The sequence below is a fragment of the Hippopotamus amphibius genome, chromosome 8 (assembly GCF_030028045.1).
Source record: "Hippopotamus amphibius kiboko isolate mHipAmp2 chromosome 8, mHipAmp2.hap2, whole genome shotgun sequence".
Lineage (NCBI taxonomy): Eukaryota > Metazoa > Chordata > Mammalia > Artiodactyla > Hippopotamidae > Hippopotamus > Hippopotamus amphibius.
The window spans coordinates 11,659,362-11,680,126 of record NC_080193.1 but is presented as its reverse complement, the minus strand read 5'-3'; the positions used below and the strand labels follow the sequence as shown (position 1 = coordinate 11,680,126).

Genomic DNA, 20,765 nt, shown 5'->3' with positions numbered 1-20,765 from the left:
GAAATAAAACACAATGTATGCAGAACTCTGACAATCAAACGGTCACTCGAAATTCTTAAATGAACTCACATCAAGTAATTACAGCCATTTGCCTTCTCGGGGCTGGTATTTCCTCTGAACTGTGAGGCAGCCTTACTGTGCAATATTGCTGTGTTAGGAGCAAAGTTCGATCTTGATTTTTAGACATTAAGGTGAGGTTCAATCACTATGAACTGAATCAATCACGGAAACATCAACCAAGTGAAGAGAAACAACATTCACAAAAGCTACAATGGGGGTGGAGGGTACACGCTAGGAAATAACTAGGTGCTCGATTCAAAACAAACTGGACAGCAAAGCACTCAAGTGTTCACTTATGATGCAAACTTCAAGTGACGCTTCACTTGCGGATGGCACATTGCCAGAGCAATCTCTAGAAAAGGCAAATCTCAACCAGTCGCTCCCGTTTAATCACCTTCAATTTCTCCCTCTGCCTTCAAGACCAAGTGCAAGCTTTTCAGAACAACTCAGGAGACCTTCCCTTCTCTGAGCTCATGGAGGCCTGCCTCTAACCTCAGCTTCTGCTTCGCCAGTTACTGTTCTGTCTGTGCCTCAGTGTCCTCAAGCGTAAAGCGGGGCGAATCCTAATTACCCACCCCACAGGGCTGGTTTAAGAGTTAAGGCGCACGGTCTACACCCCAGCCACACCACATATACACAAGGGTCCTTAACTCGCCGTATTTCTTCAGGCCTTCATGTTCTTGTTCACGCCTTCATGTTCTTGTTCACACCATCGCCTCTGCCTAGAATTCCCTTTCTCTGCCTTGAGTACCTATGAATGGTTACATTCTACTTATTCATTAGGAACCACCTCAAATACCTCCTCCTCCGGGAAGCTCTCCTGACCCACTCAGCATGACCTCCCTGTACCCCACGACACGAGTGCATGGGCTGCAGCACCTCCCTCCATGGGCACGCCTATCACACTGAATCCCACCTACGTCTTTACAACCTGTCTCTTCTATTACAGAGCACGGACCACCCTTGTTTGCCGGCAGTCAGCACAGCGTCTGGCACAAAGTAGGCACTCAAAATGTACCTGCTGAGTGAACATATAAATACAGAAGGGGGTGGGGGGAGAAAGACAAACTACAGACCATCATTGGCACGGCCTTGGCACTAGAGGCCCCACACTCAGCATTTCATGCTGACACTGTCAGCCTGGCCTTCAACGTAAAGGAAGAGCATTGAGTGCAAAATAGTAAAACAGCATTTCCTGATCCTTAGTCATTTGAAAAGCATCTTCAAGGTGCTGTACCATCTTGGCACACCACCTATGATATCCGTTGTTTTCTTAAATTAACCTCCCCTTTTTCCCCTTCAGAAAATATATTTCAAAAGGAAACAGCATATTACCAGTACACATGAAAACCAGTATCACTTCCCATATATAAAAGGTAACCAGAAAAAATGAAATATTGTCAAATCCTACCTAGATACTGTAGCATGCCTGAGGCTTTGCACAAAGAAGAAAAAAAAAAAAAGGACACTGGCAGGTTTTAGAGGTAAATGTTAGAGGCATATTAAAACTGTACTCAGACTGCCTCCTAAGCCATGTCAAAAGCAATGGATAAGGGTTAAAAAGAGAAAACCTTCCTCATTGACTAATTCAATCTTACTATAATGGGTGCCACTGAACACCATCTCACACAACAAGAACGCTTTGCGAGAATAATACAGAGTTTCAGGCCCGGGAAATCCTCATTAACACCCACTGCATGGTGGCCGGACCATCTACTCAGCTCAGCCTCTGGCTCCCTCACCCTGCCTTAAGTTACCAATCGCCTCTTCCATGTGGATGTAGTTGAGCACACAAGTTGAGACAGTTTGGGCCCCAGAGTCTTCCAGAAAGGAAGAGGCCCCAGAGGCCCCGCGTCCCAGGCACAGTCGGGTGCTAACTGCCGGCGGCTGGCAGCTGTCACGGATTAGTAATGACTAACAGTATGTCTCCCCCCTTCCAGCCCCGCTCCTTCCTCAGTGCCCATCGGCCCATTCTCTTCTGGGCCTGGGGCCCAAGCTGCCTAAACACATTTCATTTCCCACAGTGGAAGGCTGCCATCCATCTAGAGTGAGACTGAAAATACAAAGAACCCAGAAGTTGTGACTTTCCGTGCTCTGCCTGCAGAGGCTCCCTGACTGCACCCGAGATAACTAGCTCCCACCTGCTAAGGGCGCTTCCTCCCCAGCAGCAGGCTGACGGCCGGAAGAGGCAGGAAAACATCCAACAAGCCCTGCCCCAAGGAGGTTACCATCCCTTCAAGGTTGATCTTCCACAACCTTCCTCTTAGCCGCCCGCCCCTTGGATACCAAAAGCTGTGAATGACCTGCAGCTGAATGTCAATGTCTCTGTCCCCATTCTCCACTGGGCCTGGCAGGATGCCAGTGATAAGGCGTGGGACAGGCAGCAAAAAGGACACTAGAAAGCTGAGGCACAGGCTGCAGGATACCCCGTTTTCCCAAGTAATACGACCAAAGGGTTTGCACCCACGGATGAACCCTCAAAAGGACCAGAGGCTAGTTACAGTCACCTGATTACATGAGTCAAAGCTGATCAACAAATGGATTATATCAAACTTTTAAGCCTTTATAAAAGACATGAAGAGAAAGGCAATCCCCGATCGACATTGTACATTAGGAGTGCCCAGCAGCATGACCAAGTGTGGACGTAGCAGGGGATCACCGTGCAGAACCGTCCCTCACACTCATGGCTGTTGAACACCCGTGCTCCCCACACCTGGACCCCTGCCAGCCTCCAGCCTAAATGCCAGTAGTGGCATCCCCAGTCACCGTGATGACCGAATGAGCCCCCCACAGGCTTCCAGCGCCCTTGATTAAAGACCCCTGGAACCGGCTCTTGATCAGAATGTCATGAATGCAAGTGGAGAAACAGGATCAAAGAAAGACAACAAATGAATGGGCAGAACCAGGCAGCCCTGTGCACCAGCACAGTGGCCCGAGAACCATTTGCCCACACTGCTCTGAGCAACAGGGACAAACTGCTAAGGAAAAAAAATAATAATGCCACTAACCACTAAGGCCAGACCAAGCTGTACAGTTACTGTATTTTTAAAAATAAAGCTACAAGGGGAGGAAACAAGATTAACAAAATATTGATGAGTGTTACAGCTGAATGTTGGGAAAAGAAGGGTCATCGTCCTATTTTCTCGACTTTGGGGTGTGTGAAAACTTCAATAATAAATGAAGGTTTTTATAAATTATAAAAAATAAAAATGTAAAATCTCCTATTAACTTTCCCTCTACTCCACTCATGGCTGGCCTCCTGAGGGAGAGAAAGAGGGTTGAGAACAGCTGTTAGGCGGATGGCCTCTCGGGTCTGGGGGCCATGAATAATAAGACAGCAGTAACCATGTGGGCAGGCTCCAAACTGGGCCCTCTACCTGGTCTGAATGAACTTCTGTTTCTCTTTGGCATCTGCCCTCCGCACAGAGGAACGCTGGAATTCTGAATCCATCCTCTTTACCGCACACTTTGCTGCAGTGTTATCAGGTGCCACCGGCGGGCGAAAGCCCCCACTTCCATACGCCACACTGCACGACCTGTCACCATCTCCCCGGGGTGGAGTTTTGGGCAGCTCGTCCTGAATGAGTCCACAGTGCCCTCCGGGAATGAAGGGGCAGCTAGAGACTCATCACCAGAGGTCACAACTGATGCAAAAGCACTTACGAAGCACTGTGAGGGACAAAACCAACCCAAGATTTGGTTCCTTTCCAGGTGCTTGCTGTAAGTCAAGTCACCTCCTTCCTCCAACAAGGTTTAGTACAAGTAGAAAAACAAATTTAGACAACACGGTCCCCGGAGGAGAACGGGTTCTGACACAAGAAACAGCAGCAAACAGTACAAGACAAATCTATCATTAATAATCTATCATTAAGTGTGTAATTAATTCTGTAGTGTGGAATTTAGGGAGTGAGACCCATGAAAACTATGTGAAGCAGGTTTCTGGGAGGAGCTGAGGCTTGAGGAGGCGAGGGGCTGAGATGGGTGCAAGGAAGAATGGAAGACATCCCAGCAAGCTAGGGACATAAGCAAAGGTGGTTAAGAGGCCAGAGTTAGTGGCCTCAGAGTTAGGGTGAAGGAAACTGGTCGAAGAGTCTCGAAGCTGTGTGCTGTCAGTGGTAGCAAGTGAGGTTAGGTGGGCAGATGGGGAGCCCTGAGAACTGGGCAGGAGATCTTCAACGGCTGAGAAGCACAGTGCGGCAAGCTTGGAGTCAGAACTTCTGGAAGTTCAAACCACAGCCAACTACTTGCCAGCCACATCCTTGGGGACGACTTTCTCCCTTCTTCTGGGCTTCAGTGTCTTCATCTTCAAAATGAAAATGCTATGCCTCTGGGAGGAAATCGGGAGCCACCGAAAGTTTTTGAACAGAAGAGTGACATCAGAGAGAAATGCAGAAAGCACATTAACCTGAAGGGTGAAAGGAAGGGCAGGGGCCAAGAGTAAAAGAGCAGCTGATGCCTTGTGGGACGGTGAGTGCCTGCAACCCCTGGCATCAGGTGAGGCTCCTGTCTCTGCTGCTGCCCACCTGGGTGGTCCCAGGCAGGTACCTTGATCTCTGAGAGCATCCAGGGACACAAGATCTACCTACCTCACAAGATCTAGGGATGCAATGAGATGACTTCCCTAGCCCAAAATGCAGCACCAAGCAGACAATAAATGCTAGTTTCCGTCCTTCCTCTAGGACCAGAAAGACAACTAGGAAAGAAAAATCAGCCAGACCTGGTGAATGGCTAAGTATGGGAGAAAGAAGAGTCTAAGGGACACTCTGAGGATTCGAGCCTACAGGGTCAGAGAAAACAGGACAACCCCCAGAGACAGAGAAGCAAAAGGGGGTATTTTTGGTCTGAAGGGGTAAATAACAGGTCCAGTCGTGAATGCTCAAGTTTAAAGAGATATGACAGCCAAGAAGAAGTGTGGAAGGCACAATTCAAAAGGTAAAACCAGAGCCTGGAAGCAACACAAACTTAAGGGTAGGGTGAAAATGGACGTGCTCCCCAGGGAAGAGCAGATTTAAAGCAAAATGAGCAGGGGGCCCAGACCACGTCTTGCAGAACCACCAGAGTTAACTGGCTGGGAGAAGAAAAGGCAACGAACAGCAAAAAGGGCACAAGGAGGGCAGGAAGGAATAAACCAGGCATGCGCTGCTGCAGGTCAGAGAAACAAGAAAATGGTGGGAATGAGGAGCTGGACAGCTGTGTCAAGAGCAGCTCACGGGAGAAAGAGGCCACAGAAAAGACTACTTTTTAAGAACAATTAGAAAGCCACTTGTGTCTTCTCAAAGTGTTACTTCAGTATACTGGGGGGGGGGGGGGGGGGGGCTGTCACACTCCAGGGTTAAAGAAGGAAGGAGCTAAAAAGAAACAGAGGCCACAGCACAGGCCCACTGGATGGAGAAGACAGAAGGACGCGGCGGGTGCAGAAAGCAGCAAGGTCAAAAAGCAAAGCGGAAGGTACGGCAGAGATGTGAAAGCACCTGGAAGCACCTTCGGTTCCTCAATTCTCTGTAAAGATGTCAAGCAGCTCCAACAAATGAAAACAACTCTAAAGAGAAAAACCTGATACTGGAGAGGCACAGACCAAAAAGGGGTGGGCTGAAAGAGAAATAGTTCAAAGGAAACAAAGGAATTTCTCCAGAATGGCGCTTGTGGAATAAAGCCCCTTAGCCACTGTGATGCTCTGCCCGCAGGAGGGTAGCAGCCCTCTATGAAACATCTGGGAGCTCGGGCCTGGATGGAAAGTCCTGGTGACGGCTCAAGGCTGCCATCCTGAAGCATTTTTAAACACAGGCTGGAGCCCTGGTTGGGGGCTGTTGTTCAATGTGGCTTTGCTTAGTCACCAAGCGGAAGATTTCCACTAGAGATCACCAGCAAGAATTATTATTCGAGACACACCTTTGGGGTGCAGTTAAAGTCTTGTCTCCATAAAAGCTAAACATCTCCAAGTAGAATTTATAGCTCCCTTGAGCGGGATATAATCACTTTAAAGAAATCAAACTGGACTATGGGTTTGAAGACAGGCCCTAGCTCCTCCTGGAGACACGTCGGTTGGCAGAGCTACTGGCAGAATCCAGGACATCTGTGGATGTCAGAGAAATGCCGGCAACGCACGTGCCAACGGAGAACAGCTTCAGACCACGACAGGGAAGAGAGGCTTGTATAACGGAAGGAGGCTGGGCTTTGAAGAAAACTCAGATTACTAAGGAAAACAAGCTTTAAAGTGCTGGGAAAATAGAGCCCCTTATTAAGCTGTTGTGTGGGGTTTGTCTGTGTGTATTGTTTTCTTTTTTTTTTTTTTTAATCAGAAACAGAAGTGGTTCAAAACTAAAATTTTCCTGAAATTCATTGCTCCGACCCTAAATGATATCCTTTTAAGCAAGCGCGTAGAGGGGCCTCAGAGACTGAAATGCGCATTCACTAAGCCTCAAACAGGGGCTCCATGTGAAAACTGCATGGAAATAAAGAGGAACATCTCCAAGCAAAGCCTGGAACATTCCTCCATACTTTTTAAGCATCAGAAAGCTGTTCCCTGTTGAAAATAAGCAAAGGGCCTGAAGCCAGCACAAGTCTCTCTTGCTATGGGAAAGAGCGCACATTCAGCACAACACAAATACTTATTTTGTGCTTACTGTGTGCCAGGCTCTCTGCTGGATTCTGAGGCCATAGTGAACAAAACAGGACTCCCTGTCCCTGCAGGGCCCACAGACTGACCTGGACTATTTTCTTAGATAATATGCACACAGCAGACATAAAATAGCAGGATCAAAGTGTGTCTATTTGTTCACCAACAACTTGGTTTGAACAAAACCTCTTTTTATTCCAAAAGACCTTGTAATGTCACGTGCTTCTGTGGATTCACAGTGATAAGAAACAAACATTAAACCAATAACCACACAAATTTTTCATGAATTCCCGGGATAGTAAGTGCTACAAAGGAAAGGGCCCGCTGCTATGTGCACACAGAACAGGAAGAACCAACCCAGACACGGGGACGCGGATGGAGGAGGTTTCCTTGAGAAAATGAGCCTGAGGCTGGGAACTGAAGAGTGAGGAGATGTCAGCAAGGCGAAGTAAGGACGGAAGAACATTCTAGTACACTCCCTCCTGTAACACCCTTGAGTTAGCTGAAGAATCATAACCCCATTAGACATGTAACAGGCGGTTCAAACTTTAACACGTCCAAAATGAAAGCTGATCACGTGCCCCAAATCCCATCCCTCCTGGTTTCCCCCAGAACCCATCCCTCCAAGTCTCCCCGAAAACACATTTCTTCCATTCTTTCCCACCTAAACAAACGGTAACTCCAACCTACCAAATGCTCAAGCCCAAAATTTTCATCTTATTTTTGCCTCAACTCTGTCTTACCATAAAAACTGTCAACTCTACCTCCAAATACTGATAATTTTACCTTCAAAAAAATCTCAAGATCCCAACCACCTCCACCGCTGCTGCCACGGTCAAAGCCAACATCATTTCTCTGTTCAGATTACTGCAGTCTGCCTCCCTGCCGATCTCCCTGCTTCTATCCTCCCCCTTGCAGACTGTCCTCCGTGTGGCAGCCAGGGTGATCACCTCAGTCCTGTGCTCAAAACCCTCTTTGGATTTTCCATCTTATTCCAAGTGAAGGCCAACGGCCTTACCTGGACCACAATGCCCTGCAGGATCTGACCCCTCCACCACCGCTCCACCTACGCTTCCCTCTTGCTCACCCCTGTCTGACGGTACTGGCCTAGCTGCTGATTGTGCATCATGCGAATTAAGCACATTCTCACTTCAGGGCCTTTGCACTTGCTGTTCCCTTTGCCCGGAATGTTCTTCCTGAGGTTATCTGCATGCCTTGCTCCCTTATTTCCATCAGGTCTCTACTCAAATGCCACTCTGCCAGAGAGATCTGTGAAAATGGATCATAGATCATCAGCACACCCTGTTTATCTCCCCTTACTTAATTTTCTCCACAGCATTTATCACCATCTCACATACTGAATACTTACCTGCTTCTTTGTTTACTGTCTCTCTCTCTCAATTGACTCCATAAGGATAAAGACTCTGACTCATTTCTGCTACATCTCCAGAACTTAGAACAGAGACTCCAGCAAAGAGTCTGTGCTTAGTCGATATTTGCTAAATGAATGGGCAAATAAATCACTGCCACCACCAACGGCTACTGTTTGGGGGAGATATTTTGGGGGGGTGTCTGCCCAACTCCCTATAATCCTCATCTTTGAGAACTAATTTTCCCCAAACATGGTAGTCCATGAAGACATACGTGTTCTATGTGATCGTGTCCTTGAACCAGAGATGGATGGCATCTGAACTAACAAAAATCTCGGAGACTTAGATACAATGACTGAAGGTTGCTAGCCTCAATATGTGAAAGGGGTTGGGAAGTAAGGTTCATAAGTCAAGAAGCAGAGAAACCTGCTGCAGTGAAAGAAGAATGAAGCAGGTGTGTGGAGAGCTGGGATCCTGGCTACAGAGGGTGCAGTGAGATGGAAGAGGAGGACAAAGGCAAAGACTGGGAGCCGTAGACTACTGGCAGTAAGGTTTCCATACTCAACTTGGGTTCTGTAGTCAGCTGTAGTCCAGGCTCAGCTCACAGCGCCCCCTGGCAGCTCAGGTCTAGGGACTCAAAAGGGAAGAACAGGCACAGAGAGGGCAGATACCCTACAAATGCAGCCATGCAATATGCCCCTCGCCAGGACACACAAGGCCTGAATTCAGGTTTCAGGTAGCTTGCATTTCACAGGGACAAAACTGCAGGATCAAAACCTGCCTGTTCATTTATTTAGTGTCAGTCTCATTTCCACAGAACTCTACTTCATTTCAACAAATCTAGAAATATTACCCACCTCATTAAATTCATGAGCAGAGATATGCAGGAGGCAGAACATGTTTACATAGATCAGAAAAGGGCAATCTCATTTTACCTCAGTAAAAAGAAAAAAAGAAAAAAGAAAAGAATGGAAAAGAAAGAAAGAAAAAAAAGGGGGGAATCTATAGGAAAAATCAAAGATTTGGGTTTGCAATCTTTTGATCACACCACATATTCCAGAAGAAAAACATCAACCTGAATTTATTTCAGGAGCAAAGGAGAAAAGAACCAAGAGCTTCACAAGAGACTTTGTCTTTTTAAGATGCGTCAAAATCGGAAGTAATTTATAAGTGTCTTCTGGGGGAAAATACCCAGAAGAACATGAAGAGTTTTACAGAAAACCAGAAGCTGGGCAGACAAACAGAACATAGCTGTCAAGAGTTAAATTACCAATGGCATTGCAATGTACAGCTTTGGTTCACTTTCAAGGCCATCAGAACACACAGTAAGAATGAACTGATCCTACATTTATCACCTTCCAGGAAACAACTAAGGTACAACCACTAAAATAATAATGCCTTGCTGTTGTGGATCAAACTTCAGCTTCAGAGGATTTAGATTTTAATGAGTCTCTGCTTCCACGTACCTAAGTTCTTCTTTAATGGTTCGTTCTGTTCTCAGCCTTATTCCCCTGGCCCTGACCTTAAAGGGCAATTTTTAAAAAACTGACTGGATTTAAGAAGCTGGTACATAAGAGATCGAGAAAGCAGGGCATCAGCTATTTGGATCTAGCTTCAGTTTAAATGAAACGTTAATGCCCTGATTTAGTGCTTGACAATTTATCAGCCTGACCTCCACAGAGGAGTTAGTAGAGTACACATGTGATATTGTTTTTTTCCATTTCCACTGAAAGCCAACTCAGTTTTCCCCCATTTTGTTGTTAATAATGTATAAAAGGTGAACTGAATTTGAGATGTCACGGAGTGAAACCATCAGGTCAGCGTTTAGAATCAACCTTTTTCCATGGTCAGAAAAGTCAGTCTAGGATTTCCTTCTAAGTTCTATCCTGACCCTGCCAACAGGATCATAAAAAACTCCCTACTGCCACAAGCTGTAGGAACGTTTGACTTTGTTTCTCTAATCGTTGCCAAGTGAACTTTTTAAAGAATCCATCACTGCACCAGATACAAATTTGCTGCTGTAATTTTTTTAAAGTCCATAGTCACTTTATAGGAAAAGTGGTCTGTGCAAATGATCGCCTCAGCTATATTACAGTGTAATATAAAAATGGGTCTACCACTACCTAGAATAATGGAAATAAAATCAAGAATAAACAAATGGGACCTAATGAAATTTAAAAGCTTTTGCACAGCAAAAGAAACCATAAACAAGACTAGAAGACAACTCTCAGAATGGGAGAAAATATCTGTCAATGAAGCAACTGACAAAGGATTAATCTCCAAAATATACAAGCAGCTCATGCAGCTTAATACCAAAAAAGCAAATAACCCAATCCACAAATGCACGACAGACCTAAATAGACATTTCTCCAAAGAAGACCTGCAGATGGCTAACAAACACATGAAAAGATGCTCAACCTCACTACTCATTAGAGAAATGCAAATCAAAGCCACAATGCGGTATCACCTCACACCAGTCAGAATGGCCATCATCAAAAAAACTAAAAACAATAAATGCTGGAGAGAGTGTGGAGAAAAGGGAACCCTCCTGCACTGTTGGTGGGAATGTAAGTTGGTATAGCCACTATGGAAAACAGTTTGGAGGTTTCTTAAAAAACTAAAAATAGGACTACCATATGACCCAGCAATCCCACTACTGAGCATATACCTGACGCAAACCATAATCCAAAAAGAAACATGTACCATAATGTTCATTGCAGCACTGTTTACAACAACCAGGATGTGGAAGCAACCTAAATGCCATCAGCAGATGAATGGATAAACAAGATGTGGCACATATATACAATGGAATATTACTCAGCCATAAAAAAGAATGAAATTGAGTTATTTGTAATGAGGTGGATAGACCTAGAGTCAGTCATACAGAGCAAACTAAGTCAGGAAGAGAAAAACAAATATTGTATGCTAACTCATATATATGCAATCTAAAAAAAAAAAAGGTACTGATGAACCCTGTGACAGGGCAAGAATAAAGATGCAGATGTAGAGAACGGACTTGAGGACACTGGGTTGCAGGGGGGGAGCAATGGGGAAGCTGGGACGAAGTGAGAGAATAGCTTTGACATATATACACCACCAAATATAAAATAGATAGCTCGTGGGAAGTTCCTGCATAACAATAACATAAGGACACAAACTCGATGATGGGTGATGACTTAGAGGGCCAGGATAGAGAGGGTGGGAGGGAGTCACGGGAGGGTGGGGATATGTGTATGAATACAGCTGATTCATTTTGGTGTACCTCAAAAATTGGCACAGCATTGTAAAGCAATTATATTCCAATAAAGAGCTTAAATTTAAAAAAAAAATGGGTCTAGATTACAAAGTAGCTCACTATTTCTTATATTTACCAGAAAGGTTTGATATCTTTTAACTTTAATTAAAAACAGTACTTTTCAGACTTTAAATATGCTAACCAAAATCATGTAGGATATAAAATAAAAATTAAAGATGAGGAGGGAGTTCCCTGGTGACCTAGTGGTTAGGTTTTGGCACTTTCACTGCTATGGCCCAGGTTCAATCCCTGATCAGGGAACTAAGGTCCTGCAAGTCATGCAGCGCAGTAGAAAAATAATAATAAATAAATAAATAAAAATTAAAGATGAGTAACAACCATCACTTTTTTAACACAGAACATCAAAAAATGTTAATATTAACAAAAATCAGCAAAAACAGAAAAACACGCATGCACAAGGCTATCCACTGTACCTTCTTTGTAATACATTTGGAAACTACCCAAATGCTCATCAATAGGTTGAATAGACTATGGTACATCCACACAATGGAGCACTGTGCAGTAAAAATGAATGAAGGCTATCTTAGATACTACTGTGGAGTGATCTCCAATGTAATAAAAAAGCGAAGGTGGGAAAAAGTGTGTAAAATTATGCTACTATTTATGCATGAAAGGATGGGTTATGAAATTAGAGATATATATTTGCTTATACTGTTTGAAAGGTAATGATAAACTACAACTTTTTTTTAATGGCTATAAATATAAGGAGGAAAAGACAGGGATAGAAAGTAAACTTCTTTGAATGTACTTTTTTTTATATCTGACTTTAGAATCAAAGGCAATATTTTATATAATTGTAAATAAAATTTTATAGAAAGAAATTTCTAAAATCCAAACATAAAATGAAACAAATAACCTAGTTGTATATCCAGTTAGTATATAAACCACATAGAGAAGAACTATTACAAATAAGCTGAAAGCACAGTGATCTGACTATACATCTCTAAAAGATCTACCCTAAGGATTAAAAAATAAAACCTGGGAAAAAAAATTAAACTATTTTCAGTAATGATATTATTGGGGGTAGCCGAAGTCATTACTCTGAGTCCTAAATTTGAATTGGAAGTATCATTGGGACTCATAATTTATTTCAAGAAAACAATTTTTTTCTAGTTCTATCCATCGAGAAGGCAATAACCAACCTTACAGCAATAAGCACTTTTGGCTCCCAGACTACAGTCTCTAAATACCACTTCCCACGAAAGGAAGGAAGAGAAGGAAGGAAGAAAGGGCGGAAAATGAGAGAGAACCTAACTCACTCCTTGGAGAAATGACTGATTCCAGTTCTGACATGGAAAACACATCACCAGAAAGTAAGGAATCTAGCAAAAACTACTAGAGTTGTATAGGAAGGAGCAGAAGCCAACTTGCAGAAGCTGCTACTAAGGAGCTCGCCTGCCACAACTAAGACCTGGTGCCAGATATCAACATTGTTAATGCTGGGTTATAGGTATATATTGCTATAATTATATGATTCCCTTTGCTTTTGTATAATTTGTAATTTTGCATAATAAAAAGTTTTTTAAAAATAGGCTTTTCATTCAAACTTTGATGTAAGGTTTCTAAAATTTCTGTACTCATCCCTCTCTCAACTCAAAGCTCCTTAAAGACGAAACTCTGTCCGTCTTGTTCACCATGGTGTCCTTGGTGACTAACCCAATGTTGGTATAAAAGAATGAACGTGAGGTCAAGTCCCTGGTCAGCAATGTTGACAAAGATCATGATGGTTCTATTCTGTACACATCCTCAGGGCTGCAATTCAATCAATACTTGTGGTACAGAAGTTGGACAACTTACTTAACCTCCCTGAGACTGGGGCTCCTCATCTGTAAAATGCAAATAACATCTCACCAAGTTGATCTGACATACTGTGGTTAAAAGGACTTCATGTGGCCATTCATTCGTTCATTCATTCCACAAATGCTTATGAATTTTAAAGACCTACAAAAAGTATGGAATAATCATTCCCATAAAAAGAGTAGGGATAATAAAATAACATAAATATCAGCTAAATGTAAATACTTATGCAACAAACATTTATGGAGTTTCTGCTGTGTAGCAGGCACTGTGCTACATGCTAAGGATAACTACATGAAGGTAAACATGGCGCGTGTGCACACACACACACAAATTGTTTTTGAGGAAGTTTTCTGTCACAGGGATGATAAGGGAGAGAATAGGGATTACAATGAGTTGGCAGGTGACACACTTCAGTGCGACAGGAATACAGCCCACTCCCACTGGGGACATTCTCCTACCCAAGCTGGTTTCAGGGAAGAAATCAGTTCACTTAACCTCTCAAAGTTATAAATTTCAACTCCCAGATTAAAGCCACCATGAGATGATTGTCTTTCACTTATTCACTGCAATAAAGCTATAGATTCTTTCGAAAGACCCCAGCCAATGCTGGAAATCTTCTGAAGAATTAGATCCTTTTATTTTTCTGGGGTTTTGCCAACGGTCCAAACCAAAAGAGCCAAATGGAGCTATTGGCTCATCCATTGAATATTAACTGCCAACTCCCTTCTCCCAGAACACAATGCCATTCTATTTGGAAAAGCCCCCTCAGCAACTTACTCCATGTCAATCAATGGCTAAATTAAGAAAGAATACAGATCTGAGTCTTTCGGACCTACTCCCAAACAGCAGACCAACTTCTCTTCCATTAAGAATAGTATTTAACAGGGAACTCTACCTAACACACTGTGGTGACTTAAACGGGAGGGAAGTCTAAAAGGGAGGGGATGTCTGTACGTGTATGGCTGATTCATTTTGTTGTGCAGTGGAGGGTAACACAACATTGTAAAGCAACCATATTCCAATAAAAATTAATTTAAAAAAAAAGAATAGTATTTAATAAATCATGCAAAAAAATTTTTTAATAACTTACCTCAAATTCTTCCCAAAAGCCTTGTTTGACTTTATCTGTGGTCTCAGCTAATTTGCTTAGTTCTCGAACCCGACTCTCTATTTCAGCAGCATTGATACGAGTTGTGTTGAGCGGCTAATCAAATTCAGCAGTTGGTGTGAAATGAAGACAGTATTACAGAAAAAGGTGTTAATGCAAAAAAAAAAAAAGGCTTCTATGTTGGTGTTCATAAAGGCAAGGACAGGAAGTTCACAGGACACAGTATTCACAATAAAAGTTTTCAAATAGAGTTTCACTTTCCTTTCTGTTCAGTCAGGAAATATATCTTTCTTCAATCGCCACACACTTTACTCTGCTGATATAAACTCAAACCTATTTTTCTTTATAAATAAACCACAATTTAGAGCAATGATATCATTTGTCACTAAATAATAAGAATGTGCTTTGAAACAGCAATAACTCCAAAGTGAAAAGGTATGATCATCTAAAGGTAACCAAAGATAGATCACGATGAAAACTCGATAAAAACTTTGCTTTTAAAACTCCATAAGGCCTTTTTTATGAATTGGGAGATTGGGATACCAAATTGTACACTCTAAATATATGCAGTTTATTGTATGTTAACTGTATCTCAATAAAAGTTCTCAAAAAAAAAAAAAAGTGAATGATGTTCATAAATGCTCAAAAAAAACCAACCAAACAAACAAAAAAAACTCCATAAGACCTTTTAGATTTACGTATGAAGACAGTCATGAAAGTGACGTACTATCTAGAATTTGTTTCCAAATACTACAGGAAGAAAGTAGTTAGCGGAGTAATAAATGAAACAAGATTTGATGAGTTGATCACAATTGAAGCTGGGTGATGGGAATGTGGAGGTTCACGATACTACTTACTTCTATTTGGAATAGTCTATGTTAGGACTTCTTAAACTCTGTAAGGAGGTGGGGTTTAGCTTTCCCATATGCTTACCTGCTTGAGCTGTAGGACTGTGCCCAATGTTTCGACCATAGGGTTCTTCTTGTAATGCTCCACGAGATCTGTCAGAGAGTCAAACCGCTCTCCTCCACCAACATCATATTTCAGTTCCTTTCAAGACAAAAAAAAATTATGCTCATGACCTTTATGTTAAATCACCATTTTTCCAAACTCAATTTCAGAGACTAACTCTCCACCGATAATGGAAAGATCAAACAGTTGTAAGAGTGCACAGAAACAGAAGCGACAAAGGTGATGAAAATGGAGAAGCTGACCCAATGTAAGAGTTCCTTGTGAGGTATGAGAAGCTCTAAACAAGCATCCAACACTAACTAGGCCACAAAAATGTTTCTCCCTCATAAGTTAACTAAATAGCTAAAAAAAAAAAAAAAAGAAAGTAAAATCATATTCTTTACTATTTACTTATACTCTAGGCTAACTGACTATATATAAGGCTGCTGAACAGAAGAGAAACAACTACTTCTCTCTGAAACACAACAAACTCCAAGGCTGGTGAGACAGCACTGAAGCCCAATGTACATGTCTTTACTTGCATCTTCTAATGAAAATTTAAAAGGGAAATTACAAACAGAGACCAGGAAATTTTTTCTGACAAGGAGACCAGAATAGGCTATTTCAGGAAAACAACAGGAAAATGGTTAAACTTAGAAAATATAAAACCCTAGAAATAATATATGAGGCTATTTGGGTATGATCTTTTATTTAAAAATAAATTGGGTGGGGGGAGAAGCACTTTCAGAACGACAGAGTTAAGGACATCTGAAAATCCAATCTTTCACAGAAGTAACAAGAACCCTGGCAAAAATTGTCTTCAACTTTTTCAGAACTCTGAAAATTAACCAATAAAGTCCAAGGAGCATTTACTCAAGAAAAAGACTGACTCTTGATAAGAACAACAAACTTTGGCCTTTTAACTCACCCTATTCTCACCTACCTCTCCCCAGCTTCTCGGTAGTTTGAAAACCAACAGCCTCGTAACCACAGTAGCCGTGAAAACAAAGCAGCTTAGCACAAATGGTGTAGACAAGATGAATTTGGAGCTCTTTCCAGACCTATCCCCAGCTAATTATCACTGTCTGGTCTGTTTAGCAGCTCCCTGGGAAAGCGCTGTTTTCAGAGCTTGTCTTTATTTGACTGACTTAGGGCTCACTCAGCCCTGCCTTCAGGGGATCTCCCCAAAACAATCAGCAGCAATTGTTTAATATCACAGCTGCCTAAGGCAGCAATACTTGTCAGGGCAAATAAGAGACTGATCAAAAACTTAAAAAGGAAAATCCAGGCAACGTTCATAAGGGGCTCTAAAAACCTCCAACATATCCTTGAGAATCTAGAAGGACATGTGCATGTGCAGGGCTGTGTGAAGTCCAGGAAAGATCCAAAAAGACCCCAACCTTTACCTCTACCTGATCCTGAGGTTCTAAGCAAGCAGGAAGTGAAGGCTAAGGCAGAGTTTTAAGCTACCAGAGCACTGAAGGTAGACGTGCCCCACAAACACACACATACAGAGCTTCCCTGGCAAAAGCTGAGAGATTTACTGTTTCAAGGCATTTAAGGAACTCTCTGTTCAATCATTAACTGATTGCTAAGCTACCCAAGCAAAGACTTTAGTGGCCACGCATAACAAAGAATATAGGAAAGTCACTGAAAACACAAACAGCAACGAGAGCTACAGGAACCATAAAAAGTAGCAACACCAACCCTCAGACAGGAGGACAAAAGATTTATATTATTTAAAATGTCTAGTTTCCAACAAAAACTTACGAGACATGCAAAGAAACAAGAAAGTATGGTCCATACTTGGGAGGACAGAGGGAGGCTTTCAATAGAAACTGTCCTTGAGGAAAGCCCAGACAAAGACTTTAAACCTGCTAGCATAAATGTATTTAAAGAACTAAAGGAAACTATACTTTATAAATTAAAAGAAAACATGAACATGATGTCTCATCAAATAGAGAATACCACAAAATGATAAATACATACATAAATGTTCATAGCAGCATTATTCATAATAGCCAAAATGCCCATCAATTTTTTAATGGATAAACGAAGTGTGGTATATATCCATACAACGAAATGTTTGCCAATACACACTTTGCTGACACATGCTACAACATGGATAGACCTTGAAAAACATGCTAAGTAAAAGAAGTCAGTCACAAAAGGCCACATACTATATGACTCCATCTATACAAAATATCCAAAATGGGCAAATCCATTGAAACAAAGAGATTAGTGGTTGCCAAGAGCTGGGGGGGGGGGGGGGGGAGTGGGGGAGTGAGTAGTAATGAACACAGGGTTTCTTTTCAGGGTGATGAAAATGTTCTGGAATTAATGTTGTTGGCTGCATAATTTGTGAATACACTAAAAACCATCAAATTGTCCACTTTAAAAGGGTGAATTGTATGGTGTGTGATTTGTATCTCAATAAAGCTGGTTGTTTTTTTTTTTATCTTATTGAAAAACTGAAGCAATAAGTGAATAGACAGTTGCTATTTAGGAAATTATGTCAAAAGAAAGTTTGATGTAGTTGACCAAGAACCAACCTCCTTGATCTAGGCACCATATTAAAAACAAGAAATGGTGAGTTCAATTCTCCCAGCCTTAACCGGAACTCTGTAATATGAAAGCACACGTAGTCACAGGCTAGACTGTGCTGACGCCATCGCTTTGGAAACTGAGAGGGAGGCAGGCTCCAGCTGTAACCAAGCACAAATAGAGTGAGATACTGCAGGGCTGGGAATTCCCTGGCAGTCCAATGGTTAGGACTCCATGCTTTCACTGCTAAGGAAGCGGGTTCAATCCCTGGTTGGGGAACTCAGATCCTACAAGCTGCACTGCACAGCCAAAAAAAAAAAAGAAAAGAAAAGAAAAGATAGTGCAGAGCAGAAGGTAATGCACTGAGGCATGACTTAATCTGCCAGAGACAGACAGGAAATCAGTAATTTAATAAAGTTCTGAAATGAAACAGTTATAATTAACAAGGTACTAAAAGTGTAAAAGCCCTTGACTAAATGAACAAAGAAAACCTGACTGTGGAAGTAATGGTGTCGGCGTTCTCCCAGCAGAAAAACCACCCAAAGATGACATTTTGCAAGACACACAGTTCACTCGGGGCTTTACCTGACAGCGGATCATGACGTGGGTCACTTTAGACTTGCCGTCATTGCTCTCCCCTTTGTCATCTCCGGTTCGGACAGAGAGAACAAAATCTCCAGGGTGGCTCTGGCTCTCCCGCACAAGAAAGCTACCATGTTTTCCTTTCTCGGTTAGTAATTTCTCTGCTTCTTTCCCAGACAGGTGTCCATGAAACCACCTAAATTTTTTTAAGTGAAAAATCAATTGAGTTCTGCCATGGGTTCACAACATTCTTTCACAAAACTACCATACATAGTCACCTCTCCTCCACACAATTAAAAACAGATGCATTCCTCCAAGAGACTGATCCATCCCACATAAGACAGAATCTGGACCCCACGCAGGCAGGAAAAATGACAAAGATGTTAAGAGTGACAATTAAGGGAGCTCCCCGGTGGCCTAGTAGTTAGGATTCCGGGCTTTCACTGCTGTGGCCCAAATTCAATCCCAGGTCTCGAGGAACTAAGATCCCACAAGATGCGCAGTGAGGCCAAAAAAAAAAAAAGAGAGTGACCATTAAACTCCTTAAATGAGCCCACAGTCATTTGGAGGCAAATATCGTCAATCTTCCCTATTTTCTTTTAAATCTCTCATCTTTTAAAAAGGCAGTTTGTCATTTCTCCACTGCCCAACCCTAAAAGGACCAACTATTTAATCACAGTCATTTAAAGAAGTTACAACAGAGTTATGGTAGTGACACAGAATCATCTGAATGTTTGCCCTTGCTTTGGCATGCAACCACTACACTAAAAAGGATCTTCATTATAAATTAATTCAAGCATTCCAAGCCTTTCCAGATTTCCAACCTATACTTCAACAGCCAAGTTTGCTGTCAACATCTTTGGACTACCTATTAGGTTATTTCAAATTCTGATGCATGTAAGACTTGGAGTAGAGGCAAGGGATTTTGCTAAACATGTGAATTCCCATGCCTCACAATGAGAGATATCAATACACTAAGTCTGAATGGGGCCCAGTAATCTGCATTTTTAACCAGCACACTAGAGTCCTGATGTAGGCCGTCCAAGGTCAGACCTTGAGACAATACTACTCTAAGTTACTACAGAAAACACCCTAACATAGTCCTATGAATACTGTGGCTTTTTCCCTCCGGATCTTGGTAAGGAAACAAGCATGATCACAGCCCAAAGTGCTCATGGCTCTTCATAAAGGAATATACTTCGAGGTGTTTTTCATCTACCCTCAACTGAACAGAGTAAAATTAAGAAATAAACTGCCCAGAGTGGGCTGACAGCCTTTTGTTTAATAATCTGGCTGGAAATCAAATTACCAGCATAAAATAGAAGTGACATGAAGGTATAAGGAGAAGAAACCTATGTCAACATAGAAAATATACAAACCAAATTAAAAGACCCTGATTTGGTACTGAGTCACAGAATAGACTGGGAAATGCTGAAAACCAATAAAATAAATACAAATTAGTCAAGCCCCAGGTTGCATCAGCTTAGTTCCAACACAGGGGAAAGATCTCTGAAATAACACAATTCCCTCTAAGCAAGGCCATTCCCACACATGTGTGGATATAACGTAAACGAACTGATGAAACCTCCGTTCTCTGCCTTCCCACTTCTGAGCTTAAACTGACATCTGTTGGTGGCATTGCTGAATAGCTGGTCAGGAGCTACTACAGGGAATTACTGCTGTTTTGGTGTCTCCGTTATTATTTGTTTTCCTCTCCTAACTCTCAAAGTTCAATAACCCTCAAGTTCAATAATCTTTAAAAAATTATTGCATGTATCAACTATATACAGGAATAGCCTGAGACTTCTGTAGAATAACTGTAAGTAACACTGACTGGAGCTTTTGCAAGAAATGGCCACTCTGAGGATAATCTGATCCTATTACTCTTACTTTAGTAAAACTTTTAAGATTACAGTTTGGGAAGCAGATAGAAGCCAAACCCCCATAATGCACTGACATCACACCTGTGGCACGAGAGATGCAGACTCTGCAGTTACGAAAATGTAACTGACCTTTCAGAGGTAGGATCTGCACAGTTCAGAGGATATTTGAGCTCAATAACATCTCCATTCTTCTCTTTTAATTGCCCATGATGTTCCATGTAATACTGGACCAATTCAGCCAAAGTGGCAAACTTCTCCCCTCCATACAAGTCATAGTAATCACCAGTGTTCTGAATCTTGATGTGGGTGACAGCTCCATTTCTTCTAAAATAGTCCATGAGAAAAGTGGGGGGAAAAGACAAATAAAGAGCTATACTAGTAAACAAGGATCTCATATTCATTACCAGATTTCAGCTAAACACTGAAACAAACCCAAGGCAAGTACGAGGTTACGTTTTTCCTAAACAAATGCAGTGAGTAAAGTAACCACACAGTCAACCACTTCAACACCAAAGGCTCTGCGTATATTAAGTGA

General features: G+C 42.2%; 1 protein-coding gene across 3 annotated transcripts in view; it reads right to left on the bottom strand.

The window, feature by feature from the left end:
* The window catches only part of PTPN11 (protein tyrosine phosphatase non-receptor type 11), a 72,947-nt gene that overhangs the window by 30,698 nt on the left and 21,484 nt on the right, over positions 1-20,765 (bottom strand). For all 3 annotated transcript variants that reach the window (XM_057744475.1, XM_057744476.1, XM_057744477.1), the window contains 4 exons: positions 20,360-20,554; positions 18,351-18,543; positions 15,204-15,320; positions 14,253-14,366 (listed from right to left, as the gene is read on the bottom strand). In XM_057744475.1, the coding sequence (XP_057600458.1) occupies positions 14,253-14,366; positions 15,204-15,320; positions 18,351-18,543; positions 20,360-20,554 (619 nt within the window). The remainder of the gene's footprint in view (positions 1-14,252; positions 14,367-15,203; positions 15,321-18,350; positions 18,544-20,359; positions 20,555-20,765) is intronic.